The sequence below is a fragment of the Podarcis liolepis genome (genome assembly GCF_965112155.1).
Source record: "Podarcis liolepis genome assembly, chromosome: 8".
NCBI lineage: Eukaryota > Metazoa > Chordata > Lepidosauria > Squamata > Lacertidae > Podarcis > Podarcis liolepis.
Genome location: NC_139560.1, coordinates 84,427,506 through 84,441,321, shown reverse-complemented (window position 1 = coordinate 84,441,321; position 13,816 = coordinate 84,427,506). Strand labels below are relative to the sequence as shown.

At 49.2% G+C, this 13,816-nt stretch overlaps 1 protein-coding gene across 4 annotated transcripts; it reads right to left on the bottom strand.

The window, feature by feature from the left end:
- Positions 1-2,106: 2,106 nt before the first annotated feature.
- Positions 2,107-12,527, bottom strand: LOC310714288 (START domain-containing protein 10-like). Of its 4 annotated transcripts, none has more exons than XM_083519633.1 (7): positions 12,410-12,527; positions 11,605-11,801; positions 6,875-7,022; positions 5,984-6,087; positions 5,068-5,185; positions 4,375-4,427; positions 2,107-2,549 (listed from the first exon to the last, which is right to left on the bottom strand). In XM_083519633.1, exons 1-7 carry the CDS (start codon positions 12,510-12,512, stop codon positions 2,337-2,339), a joined length of 936 nt encoding a protein of 311 aa, XP_083375759.1. In that variant the 5' UTR covers positions 12,513-12,527; the 3' UTR covers positions 2,107-2,336. The 4 variants fall into 4 exon arrangements, with proteins under 4 accessions (XP_083375759.1, XP_083375760.1, XP_083375761.1 ...); XM_083519634.1 differs by lacking the exon at positions 12,410-12,527 and adding an exon at positions 12,275-12,401; XM_083519635.1 differs by lacking the exon at positions 12,410-12,527 and adding an exon at positions 12,275-12,400 and having other exon boundaries at positions 11,605-11,797.
- Positions 12,528-13,816: the final 1,289 nt, after the last annotated feature.

The following is a 13,816-nucleotide window of genomic DNA, read 5'->3' as shown; positions in this document are numbered from 1 at the left end:
ATTTGCTACTTACAAGACTGGTGAGTCATGACCATGTTTCTCAGCCAGTGTGGGAGGAGGTTGCATGAAAGCCTTCTTCGCCACCACTGTTCGTGGCCCTGGTGGTGACTTACTTCTCCAGTGCCGTTCAGTCAGCTGGAGTTGTGCTACCTTTCTGATCTCTTTCCCCCTTCTCTCTCTCTCTCTCACCCCCCTTAGGAAAGTGGTAGATCCTCCACCTTGCAAGCAGAAGGTCTGTGTTTCAATTCCCAATGGCATCTGCAGGTAGGGCTGGGAGAAGCTCGTGCCTGAAACCCCGGAAAGCGGCTGCCAGTCAGTGCAGACAATACTGAGCAAAATGGACCCATGGTCTGACTCACTACAAAGCAGCTCCCTATGTTCCTGTGTTGTTCATGTGTCACATTCCACCTTATAGCACTTTACAGAAGCAGCAAGTTAAAATTCCTACTTTTAACACAAGCTTTGCTTATCAAGGTTGACAAAAGGTTGACTTGTGTGTGTTTGGCTGAGAGCTGTTAAACTGCACATGCTGAGAGTGTTGCTTCTTGCTGTTGTATGTATCATGGAGTGGGTGGCGCTGTGGTCCAAACCACCAAGCCTCTTGGGCTTGCAGATTGGTGCTCAGCCCCAGATTCTGCCAACCTAGCAGTTCGAAAGCACACCAGTTCAAGTAGATAAATACATACCAGTGCGGTGGGAAGGTAAAAGGCATTTCCATGCACTCTGGCTTCCATCACGGTGTCCCATTGCACCAGAAGCGGTTTAGTCATGCTGGCCACATGACCCGGAAAAGCTGTCTATGGACAAATGCTGGCTCCCTTGGCCTGAAAAGTGAGATGAGCGCCACACCGCATACAGTGGTACCTCGGGTTACAAACGCTTCAGGTTACATATGCTTCAGGTTACAGACTCCACTAACCCAGAAATAGTACCTCAGGTTAAGAACTTTGCTTCAGGATGAGAACAGAAATTGTGCGGCGGCAGCACAGCGGCAGCAGGAGGCCCCATTAGCTAAAGTGGTGCTTCAGGTTAAGAACAGTTTCAGGTGAAGAACAGACCTCCAGAACAAATTAAGTTCTTAACCCGAGGTACCACTGTAGTCGCTTTTGACTGGACTTAACTGTCCAGGGGTCCTTTACCTTTACCTTTTTATCTTTTGTTTGTATCATGCTTTAATTGCTGGGATCTCAAGGAGTATAATTGTCTTCCTTTCTCCATTTTTTATCTTTACAACAGCCCTGTGAGGTGGCCTCAGCTGAGAGTTCGTAGTTCAGACAGCAAAGTTTGAAACTGCACATACTTACAATATTTTTTCCTTGTTGTTGTTTATCGATTTGTCAGGGTTGGCCAACTTTTTATTATTATTATTATTTTCGTATCTTGCAGTAGGTAACAGAATTATAAAATGTTGTATTTAAAACAAGGGGGGCTGCTTTTCTGGGATTGTACAGGTTTGTTTTCCTTTACACAATCTGTGAATGGCATTATGTATTTGTATCTGACTTTTCCTTCCAAGAGTTCATGGTCATGTAGATCTACCCTGCCCTTCCCATTCGCAACAGCCCTGTGAGTTAGGCCAGGCTAAATTAATATATGTGCATAACTAGCAGCTTTTGCTAATAGATTACAGAGGGAGGAATGCAGGGGCCCCAATCCACTTACAGTGTACCAGGCCCAAGTTATCCCATTGGCATCTGTGGCTTAGCATTATGTGTGAAGGCCACCTCCCAGCCATCCTGGGTCCTGTGCCGCCTGAGGGCAGGGTGCCGCAATCCACACTTACAATACGTAATGTCAACTTTCAGTGAATAGTCCAGGACACTGCTAGCGGGATTGTCCCCCGAGTGCCACCAAACGGCTCTCAAAGGCTAGAATGCAAAGCAGCAAGTGAGAGAACCCCACCCCCACCGAGCTCTTGGCAGATCCACAATGATACTCTGCACTTCAGTCTGTGCAGAAAGGATACCTCAGGTCGTTGGTCCTGTGGTGTCCATTCCTGCACACTGAGATTCTGTGGACCTGTCATGGCCACCTGAAAACCATCATCCCATGCACAATTGTGGTGCTTCCCAACAAGATTCACAAACAGCGAAGGAGACAAGAGCAAACTGTGGCCACTGGTCATATATGCGCTTCTTGAAAAGTAGTGCTGAACGACGCCCCTGGTGTGTCCGTGTCTCTTGGAAAGTGGGGAGTTGGAGGGCAGGGAGCTTTGTGTTCTGTTGGGTGGGGGTGGGGGGCGCTGGGAGGCTCTGTGAGAGCTGCTGTGTTCTGGATGGTGGAAGGCCTCATCCAGCCCACAGGACGGCGATGAGCTGTGCATCCAGATCCTGGCCTCAGGCCTCGTCATCACTGAGGCTCATCTTGGCTTCAGACAGACCGCTCTCGTCGATGTTCTCCAAGGAGTCAGAATGCTGCAGGGAGAGCTCAGCTAGGCTAATGCTGGGCAATGTGTTCTGTTCTGGGTACAACCAAGGCTTAAAGCCAGGGTCATGCTTCCGTTTCCACTCTGGGTACTTCAGCCCTGCCTTATAGATCGTCTTCATAGCCTGTAAAAGGAGAGTAAGTTGGTACTAGCCAAAAATCTGGTTGCTGACGCACATTGTGTTTCTGAACTGAAAGCAAAGACCAACTTTTACATGAGCAAACAGAGGCAGCAGGCTCAGGGCTGAGACAGAGATACAGTAGATGACCTCTGTGAGCATCAGGTCTCTTTGGTTCATATAGTAATTAATTATTATTATTATTATTATTATTAATATACCGCCCTATACCTGGAGGTCTCAGGGCGGTTCACATAAAAAGATCACAGTACCTTGGTACCTCTGGTTGTGAACAGGATCCGTTCTGGAGCCCCGATCCACAACCTGAAAGGAATGCAACCCGTGTCTGCGGGTCACAGTTTGCCATTTCTGCCCATGCACGTGACGTCATTTTGTGCGCCTGCGCCTGCGCAAGTGGTGAAACCCGGAAGTAACCCTTTCCAGTACTTCCGGGTCACCGTGGGACGCAACCTGAAAAAATGTATCATGAAGCAAACATAACAAGAGGTATGACTATATAAAATAAAAATAAAATAGAATTAAGTCATGGCAGAATTTCCTGCCCTCGGAGGAGGCTGATAGAAGAAATCTCCATGCTCCTCCTAAGAGCTGCCAGTTATTTAATTCCTTTATTGGGGCACACTAGCAGTTCTTTTGAGTCTCCCTAATGTCCTCAAGCAAACAGTTTTTTGGATGAAGGGCTGGCATGCCCATGAGGTGAGGTAAGGAGGTGGCCTTGGGCAGCAGATCTAAGCCTGAGAAACATGCTTCTTGCTGCCTCCTCCTCCACAGCTGCATCACATTTTCCATAAGCGCACCACCACCACCCCCGCCGCCACACTGCCTCTGCCTCTTCTGTGAGCATGATGCTGCCATGGGCTCCACCACACTTGCACCGCGATGGGAGTGGCAGTGGGGGGTGCCTGCAGAGGAGGAGGTGGTGATGGGCCTATGGCAATGGCAGGGAGTGGCCATGGTGTGTGTGTGGGGGGAGGGGGGTTTGCCTTAAGTGGCAAAACATCCTGGGCCACCCTTGTTTGGGAGCAGCTGGCCTAAAAACTGAAGAGCACAGCTCTTCCATATTCTAGCTGTGCAGAGCTACACTTTTTGACAGTGTTGTGGGATGTGAAACACAAGAGCAGTCAGGTACAACATTCCTAGAGTGAACATGTTTACACATGGGGAGGAATGTTTGTCCAGCCAGCAGGTAAACTTCCTGTTTCCTTCTGGGCTGGGATAGACTTCCTCTGCATGTGACTAGAGGTGGGCGTGGCCTCACCTGTGCATGTAACAACAAAAGCATAGGGCAAGGCAGCCATCTCTCTTTTTGACTACATGCATTGAAGAAGCAATATCTACTTAGCCAAAGATGCTCTCTTGGCTTCTAGCCAAGAGAGGACAAAGGGACTGTCTTCTTATGAGATAGTTTCCAGGTGTATGTTACTTTTCTAAGATAAGTCTGCCTTCTGGGATCCGATTGTGAACAGAATGTGAGTAAACTCTTTTTATGCTTTTATAGAAGATTGTGTTGTGTCTTCTCTTTTATGAGGGAATAAGGGGAAAATACCAGAACAGTTATTATAGAGGCTTTAGTGAATCTGAGCAAACGCATCCGCTGAGTTTAAAAGGGGAATGTTTCTCTGCTAAATTGTGAACTTGTTAACACAAGCTGGAAAGGCTATTATCAGCCAATATATCCTCTCCTGCATCCCTGAACATTCCTACAAGTGTGCCAATATAGACAGTTATCCCCCCCCCCAAGCCTGCTTAGCAACTTTCTTCAGTCATGGCCATCCTGCCACATGGATGTGCCCACACAACTCCAACTTACCTTTGGTGCCACGTACTGAGACGCTTTATTCACCACCCACTTTGGTAATGAACCTAAGAGCAAACCAGATCCACTCGTTACCAAAAGCTGTTGCACACAAATATCTCTGCCATGATAACTGCTGTATTTTCCCACCATTCCTACACAGAGAAGAGCCCAGTCTATTGTGCCCCATGGGACAGGTGCGTCACCCATCGCTGTGGGTCCTTTGGCTACCCTTTGCTATCCTGCAAGGCTCCTCTTCCCAAAGCACACCCACCAACCCCACACCTGAGATATGGTGCATGTAGAGACGTGGCTGAATTGGCTGCACAATCAAGTTCAACCGATGGTGGTGAATTCAGTTCCGCAGGATCAGCTGAGTGAGCAGGTCCTTCTTGTGGAATTTGATCACACATCCAATCCCTGCAGAGAGCAGGGTTAAAGCCCCCCTTCTGCGGACTACCTCGCTGCCAGGCACTCGGGAAACATGGTGCCAAGGGCTTTGACATGTGAGTGATGTCATAACAACCTCAGATGATTGCAATCTGGCCTGCTCTGCCAAAAATGGTTCCTACCTGTGCCTTAGGAAATCTCCCCTTTATTTATCGCCCTGAACCCTCAACACTGACTTGGGCACTGCCTGGAATAATTTCCCCCTCTCTCTCAGGCTTTGTCTTTTCCCAGCCACAACCTGGGCGTAAAGATGCTCACCTCGAGGGTCTACTTGGGTGAGGTAGTAAAGAATGCAGCCACTCTTGTCCGTTGCCTTGATCAAGTAGCCCGTCTGCAGGGATACGGCCCTCACGCAGTCCTTTCGGGGCGGGTACTTCTGCAGAGAGACCCCATAGTCTAAGGAGTGGTTCATACATGCAGTCACCCACATGAGTGTCTGCTTGAAGGGGAACTCATGAAGGCACTGAATCACACAATAAGCCCTTTGTGGAAACAGATACATATGCACTAAGGGCCCTCAGGTGTAGGAGCAGCGCCCATGAAGGGAGTGAAGGAGGGAAAGGAAGAAACTGGTAGAGAGCCAAGCTGAGAAGCAACAGCAGCAACCCCACTGAAGAGGCTGCCAGTTCCCCACAGTGGCCAACTCAGGAAGAGGTGAGTGAGATATTCTTGCTGCATGGCAGCTAGAAATGATTCCCTTGACTTGGTGTAAGGCCATGGCTCAGTGCTAGAACACATGTTTTGTATTCAGGAGGCCCCAGGTTCAAATTCCAGGTAGGTCTGGAAGAGACCTGTCTGTCTCTGAACCCCCATAGAGCTGCTGCCAGCAACTCAGCCAGACAGAGCTGTAGAAGGCAACTTCCTAGCTTCCTTTGAGTAAAGGCATGCTTTTAATGGGGCTTAAAGGATTACAAATGAGGCCAGGGGGTTGAGAAACTGGCCTGGCTGAGAGAAGGGGGTTGAGGAAGAAGGAATTCTGTGTCTCTGCATGAGCAAAGGAAGAGAAGGGATGGGGTGGGGGGAAACCCCTTGCTCTGTACCCCTTCCTCTTCCTTGCCAGCAGGGTACCAAGCCAGGGATGACGCCCATCCCTGCTTCCCATTCTGAACTGCAAGGCAGGACCGCAAGCACCACCCAAGGATCAGCTGCGAGGAGCTGAGAGCATGTGGCTCACTGGATGTTTGACGCTGTAGTTGATGATCATGTAGTCATGGCCAAGGGGCAGCCAGGAGCGCAAGGTAACAAAGTCCCTATTCTTCAGAGGGCTTGGGCACCTCCCTGCAAGAGAAAAAACACGGTTAGCAAGAACATACTGAAATTAAAAACCCCAGGAGGAAATAATGCCTCACTAGAGACGTTGCCTAGAGAACATGGTTCACCCCCATTCTGTTCTGGGGACATAACGCCGCCTACAGAGATGTGTTTTGATAGCACTATATAAATACCAAGCATTAATGAAGCAGCTCCCGTGTGTGTCCCTGGATCTACCTGTCCTTGCTAAATGTTTTCCTGACCTGAGCAGCAAAGTATTCCCTGCTAGTTCTATCTCAGCCATTCCTTCCCCAATGCCCATTCAGAAACCCACATTAAAAGAAAAAGAAATGCCATGTTTGCATGCCATGCTTCGGGCAGACCTTAGTTGAGCAAATATTCATTTTATTTAATGTGCATGGCAGAATGTGGCATTCTGCTCAGAAAGCCATTCAGCTGGAAATCCACTGTTACAGCACCCCTGATAGGTGGTCATCCAGCTACAGCTTAAAATCCTTGTGGGGTTTTTTGTTTTCTTTTGGGGGATGCAAGAAGCTCAGGACGGAGGGTTTCAGTGCAGTGCTACCCATGGCTACTCAGAAAGAAGTCCTGAATTACTCTCAGGTAAGTGGGTCTAGGATTGCAGGGGAGTAATCCAGTGGCATTCTCAAGATACACCAGCCCCAAGCCCAGCAGCCCCTCTGGGCACAGATGGGGACGTAGCTTAGAGGCACAAGAAGTGCTTTCTTCTAGGAAGCCACATAATCTGTCAGGGGTTCCATGCCCGTCAAGTGCAAGAAGCAAGGTTGCTCACAGGAGTAATATCCAACATCCGCGTTGACAGTCAGGCGCCCAATGTCATGGGTCTCAATCATGTTGGAGTCCCACTTCTTGCGGTAACTGGTGTCATGTAGAACATCATAGAGCGTCTCTGGAGGCACATCACGGCAGACAATGCGCATCTGTGTGGCAAGGAATTTGTGTGATCATGCACTGAAAAACTGCTAGCAAGCACAGCAGCGGTGTCATCAGACTCTGAGGCAAAACATTTTACCAAGGGGTGGGGCAAAGGATGGGCAAGTGAGAGGGAAATTGTAATAAAACAAGCTAAACTTCACATCCCCTGCTTTTTTCCAGGCCCGGTCTGCACTTTAAAGCTCCTTTATTTGCTCCAGATTTTTCCTCACAAAAACCTGCTCTTTAAAGCTCTATCAGAGCAAACCACTAAAAACCTGAATGGATGTTTGTCCTGACTGGCTATTAAGGAGCGGGTTTTCACAGGAAAAACTCCAGAGCAGTAGCAACAAACAAAAGAAACACGTTTGGATGGAGCTTTTAAGCACAGATCTGTTCCTGGAAAGAATGGGGCAAAAAGTGAGTGTCACTCAGCCTTCCTTTTACTTTACACATTAATTTTCTGCATACAGGGAGTTGAGCGTTACCTAAGCTTCAGTCTGAGCTGGTAAAATCCAGCAAGAGCTGGATCACGTGGCTCTTCAGATTCCATCACTGTGTTATTAGTCAGGTCTTCTGTAATGAGACGCCTTAACCCAAAACAAGGTCAAGTGCACTTAGACCAAGCTTTTCTCTTCAGTTGGCTTAGCTCAAACAATCCATCACAAGCAAATGTGTGGAGCAGCAGTCCATTTGGAACAGAAGCAGGTAACTTGGGGAGAGGTCAATTATGTGCCAAGAACACCTGGATTCTGAAACTTTAAAGATTATGCAAAATCAATAAAATGGCAGCTATGTGAATATTTTGTGTGATTTATTAATATAAGTGAATTTCGTTTACCGTATTTTTCGCTCTATAGGACACACCCGACCATAACACGGACCTAGTTTTAAAGGGGGAGAACAAGGAAAAAAATTTCTCTCTCTCTCTGTGCAGCGCCCCTTCAGTGAAGCGGCAGGAGAAACGGAGCCCCTTCCCTTTCTCCTCCCGCTTCGCTGAAGGGGTGCTGCGCAGAGAGGGAAAGCTGTGCAGCGCCTCTCCAGCAAAGCAAAGCCAGGAGAGCAAGAGGGATTGGTGCGCACCGACCCCTCTCACTCTCCAGGCTTCAGTGAAAGCAACACGAAGCCTCCAGAGGCTTCGGGCGGCTATCCCTGAAGCCAGGAGAGTCTTGCTCTCCTGGCTTCAGTGGAAGCAACGTGAAGCCATGGAGCCTGCATTCGCTCCATAAGACGCACACACATTTCCCCTTAATTTTTGGAGGGGGAAAGTGTGTCTTATAGAGCGAAAAATACGGTATTTCGTTTAGCATCTGCTGGTGTTGAACATATAACCTCTCACAATCCCAAAGGTTTTACTCTCAGTTGTGAGGTGCAATGCAATAGCCCCTGCGTCCGACGTCTTTGCTTCCTGCAATTATATACCACCTTCCCCATTAGGAACCCAAGGTGGTTTACCAGTTTCAAACACTAAAACAAATGAACAGTATAAACTGTAGAGCCACATAGTCCTCTCAGGTTGTCTGGTGGTGGTGCAAGTGTCCTGGCCTGGGCCTCCCTGGCTTTCTTAACGTCTTTCTTGCATGATGCAGCTCTGAGCTTCTAGTTCCCAAGGAGACGGAGAATCCCAAAGGATGCTCCAGGAGAGAGGCAGCTGGCCTGAGAGGAAATTCCTCAGCCGCTCCTTGAGGATCTGCATCTTGAACACATCATCCAGGCATTGGAATTTGGGGGGCATCCGTCCCCTCTCTTCATCTCCACATGTTTAAATGTTGTCATTCAAAGAAGCCCATCTATTCCCTCCACCAATCAGGGAGCTCAAAAAGGGGCAAATTTCCATAGTCAGCACACAACACCCTCGGAAAGTGACTGGGGGTTGGGGGCAACGTCCTGACGGGGCCCCACTCCTCTGCTACCCATTAATCCTGCAGGTAGAGAATAATGTTGAGACGCTTGGGAGTGTTCAAAGCATTTCATATACAGAGCAAGGACCCACGAGGGGTCAGCCCTCCTCAAAAGTGGTTCAGTTTCTGCTTCAATGGATAGGCCTTTGAATACAAGGTGACCATGACTGGATGATGTCATGGTGGTGAAACCCTGCAAAAAGGGAGTGAAAGAAATATGGAAATTCTCCACTCAATATTTGGTGGAAGCAATCAGATACTTGCCACTGAGCATTCAACTACATTAGTAAAGAAAAAGCGCTTTATATGCATTTTAACACTGTGACAACAGATGGTGCTGTGGAGTTCCATCTTTCGCCATTGTAATTTCCCTTTATGACGTTGACAATGCGTTTTCCTGAAACACTTTTTTGATGTGTCTAGATCCAGCCTGAGGAAACGATTCCAGAACTCATAAGTCTGCAGGTGGTTTCCGCCCTGAACTAGAGACCGAGGACTCAGCTACATTATTAAAGAAACAGCCATTTGAATGTGCTATAAACATGCAACACCAGATGGCGCCAGAGAGCAGGAAATTTTAAAACGCGATTTCCCATAGAGATATCTTTTCTTTTGTTCTGATCTGGCTTATTTATAGCGTTTACCCCCCTATGTTTAGATCCACCTCAGATTAGTGGTAACCAAAGTCATGACAACACCTGTCACTAAAGCTGTCTGTAGGATTAAGTGCCTCAGGCAGTTGGTACTTCATGGATCTATATATCTGCATCTATCTCAGCTTAGTTCAATGAATGCAATGGACTAAGATTAGCAAGATGGTATCTGCTGCTCATTATCCTGTTCTCATTTTTAATTAAATACTAGCCAGATGCCGAATGAAAAGAGCTATCCCTTTTTTATACTGCCTTTTCTCTTTTTTGTCCTTATTTTCATCTTGGTATTCATGTACAGAAGAGCTCATATTATTCCACCGGCAATACACGCACACATGGGGGGTGGGCTGGGGGCTTCCACTGTTTGGAAATGAGACCTCCAGGTGCCCAATCTCCCTTGTCTGAAGATTAAATGTCTCTGCACAGGAATTATTTAGTCCAGCAGAGGAATACTTCAGAAGCATGTATACCCTCTAGAAGGGCCTTCCATCAACCGTGGCTGGTTCGAGAGCTATGGCTATTCCTGGACCGGGAGAGTTGGTGCCGGCCCACCCACATGGGGGGGGGGGGTAAGCCTGGCCAGCTGACAGCACTGGGTGGGCACAAAGCAGGCGCCCCACGCAGGCGCCTCCAGGCACAGCACGGCCTAGTGCTCCTCTCCGTGAGTGCTGGTTCCTCCAATGCCAGAAGAAAAGCTCTGGGCCAGGCTGGGGGCATCTGCTGGGGGCACCTGCTTCGTGCTCCCTCTAAAGTCTGTACATGGGGCCCCTCTGGAGCACACACACGCCACTGATAGGCTGGAATTTTTATGACCATTATATCATGTGAACAGTGTGAAAACCTCCACAAATAAGCAGCACTGATTTCACCATCAGTCTCCCTGCCTGCCCAGCCCAGTAAGGCATGAGAAAAGAAGCCATTATCTCAGAACTTTCTCTCAGCCATGCAAACATTAAAGTCACAGGAATCCCTTTGAACATTCTGCTTAGAAATTCTAGACACACTTATTGAAAATAAATAAACTCTGCTAAGCACAGTGTGACTTTTTTTTTTTAGTAAACATGTAAATCACAACTAACCGTTGGTTAAATAAAGAATCTTCGTGTACACAAGTAAACCAGGTTCCATTGTATTGATCCCAGGCCTTTTAGATATGGAATAAGCAGCGCCTCAATGTCAATAAGTGAGCTCAAGAAAACGATGTGTGGAGCCAGTGAGTGAAAACTGAATCAGCCTCTTTCTGAGGGCTAACCACAACTCAAAAGCTTGTGTCTTTATCTGCTATCGAATCCATATACAGTGTTCAATTCCCTTACGTCTGGGCAGGACACTCAAAAACACAGCCTTATCTTCCCCTAGATCTATCTCAATTCATGTCCAAGATACCTGAACAGGGATATTTCTGTCTGTAAAATGTGCTCGGAGGCTAAAACAGCAGAGATCCCTCACAGAAAAAAAGAAAGGGGAGAAGAGGATGAGGAAAAGGGAATGTGAGCAGTGGGGTAGCGTGGGGGGTGCAGGGGGCCCCGGCCGCACCGGGTGCAACATCTGGGGGTTAGGGTTAGGGGGCGCAAATCCACGGGTCAGGGGGCGCGATTCCACGGGTTAGGGGGCGCAAATTACTTGCCTTGCCCCGGGTGCCGACAACCCACGCTATGCCACTGAATGTGAGAGCCCAAAGGATCTTCCGAAACCTCTAACATTCTAGCTGAATTGCAGCATTGCACATTCTGCAGCCTGGATTAATTTGAGAACTGGGCACAGCAAGAGGGATGCTTGTTTTGGAGCAAACCTTTGTTTTGGAGTCCAGCATTCATGGGGCAGGGGCAGGAGAAGAGGCTCCTGGGCAAATCAGAGGGGGCAGAAGGGGGTGGGCAGTGCCGCATCACCCCCCATGATTCCCAAGCCCAGGCAGGGGCCCCTGGGTGGCATTCAAGTAAGTTTTACTCAGAGCAGAGCCTCCGGAAATAATGTCATGTTCATTGATTCCAATGGGTCTACTCTGAGTAAACCATAGCTGAATGCCACCCCCTTACCTTGATTTTCTGGACAGTCTTGCTCTCCTGCTGCATTTGGGTCCACACTGCCACTCCTCCCTTGTTATACCGGCTGCTCCAGCCTTCCTGGCTTTCACACTGGTCCCGGAAAGTGCTGAAGTCGGAATCATCTGGGATGTAGGCTCTCTCTCCTTCCCCAGACATAGGTGCAGCTTCCTGCAGGGCCGCCAGGCTGCCTGAGAGAAGGAGCTGTGCAAATACCCACCCAGGCAAGAGAGGTTTCTGGCTGGCTACTGGGGAAGCTACGCTGGGCTCAGCGCTGCCCTGGCCACTTCCCTCTCTTCCTTCATAACTCTCCCTCCCCAGCTCTGTCAGGGGCCTCTCTGGGCCCCCAGCCCTGACTCTGGGAGAGAAGGAATGGCGGCGGCTGCTACATTCAGTGCCTCCATCAACTGCATGGCGTGGGCTCTTCAGAGCCTAGACGCTCCTCTCCTGCAGAAGAGTCACTGCTGCTGCTGGCAGTGTGGATGCCTTCTCAGTCCTGCCAAAGGGCACCAGCCCCCCCTGGGAAGCTTCTGCTATTTATGTGGATAATCTGTAAGTGCACAAATACACACAGAGCCCATTTCGGTGTTCTATCCCCAGCATTCTCCAGTGCCTCCTCCCATGCCTCTTTCCTATCCCTCTCCTAATTTCTGCTTCTCTTAACCTGCCTCTGACTTTGCCGCACTGAGTTGCAGGAACCAGCTGGGCACTTGCCAGCAGCAGCAGCAGCAGCCGCTGGGTTCAGTTCTGCAGATGGTTAATGGCCTTGTTAATGCAGGATGCAGTCTAGTCTACTTACCCTGCAATGGAACAGTTGTGGGGGAGCTAGAGAAAATTCTAGATTGTGGAATAGGGATTCTGGAACAGGGAGAAGGTTGTGGGGATTGCCTCACACTGGCCATTCTCCTAGCATTACATTCTGAGGCAAAAAGGACATTCCACATATACTGGAGCATAAAGGGAGGGGTTTTCAGATTGTAACTCCTTCAGCTGTGACGAAGCTAGAATGTTGTGTTCAGAGCTTTCAAAATGCTGTGGCCTCGTTAGAGATAGTGTGATGGCCTGGGATTCAGACTCGGATGCTGAACCTGAGGGATCCCAGCCTGCACAGGATTCCCCGCCTCCAGAACCAGCTGAGCCAGGGCTGGGGCATGAGCCTGAAGGGTCCTCACCTGTGCTGGATCCTCAGGTGCAGGCATCAGCTGAGTCTGCTCTGGCCCCTGAGGTGATGGAGGACCCATTGCCTGCAGGTGCTCCACTCTCAGCCCCGTTAGAGGAAGCTGAGGTTGCCTCTGGGTCCGGTGACCCTCCAGCCTCTCCTGAGCTGCAGAGGCTCAGGGCAGAGAGGTGGAGGGAACTAAGTTCCCGCAGGAGGAGTACTCGCCTCCAGGCCAGGAGAGGCGAGTTACCTGAGGATCAGGGCCGCCCTATGCCTCGGGGCAGATAAAAGCCGGCCAGCCCCAGTCCCAAGTTGCGGGAGCAACATTGTTGGTTGTTAGTTCCTGCCTGAACCCTGTCCTGCTTTCCTGCCTGAGCTCCTGACCCGCCCTGGCTCCTTGCTTGCATGCCTGTTCCTGACTTCACCCGACTCCCTGCCCTGCACCCAGCTTCATCTACTACGGTCTGCCTCCATGTTGCATCTTTGACCATGGACCAGACTTGGACCTCGCCTCTCGGGTAACCCACGGGACCAGCACAGTTAGGGATGCACCCGACCCAGGAAGAGGAGCTCCCCTACTCCAGATCTGAGTGTAACAAGGCAGATGCAGCAGGAGGCAGAAAGGGACCCCCATCTCAAAAGACCCTTGAATCAAGGTTTCCTGCTAACAGCCCAGCAAGACCAGTTTTGCTCGTCAAAATATTAATCACAATATTCACAATATCACAATACTAATCACACTGAGAAATCACAACAAGCAGAAGTAGGGATATCCAATGATTAGCAAACTCGTTTAGGTGGTGATATGAGTATTTTGAGAAACGTTTCAATAGTAGTATATATATTTTTAAGGTGCATATCCACAACAGAGCTCAGGTTTCTGGATGCTATGGTGAGCAGGGAAGCAGTGATTGAGTGGAGGGGCAGCGCAGTGTGTCATCCAGTAGCCTAGATAAACTTCAAAGCATTCACATGTGGACAAAGATGCAGGAATGCACACATGGAAACAGCCCAGGTATGCAATTACACCCTGCTGTGGACACAGCC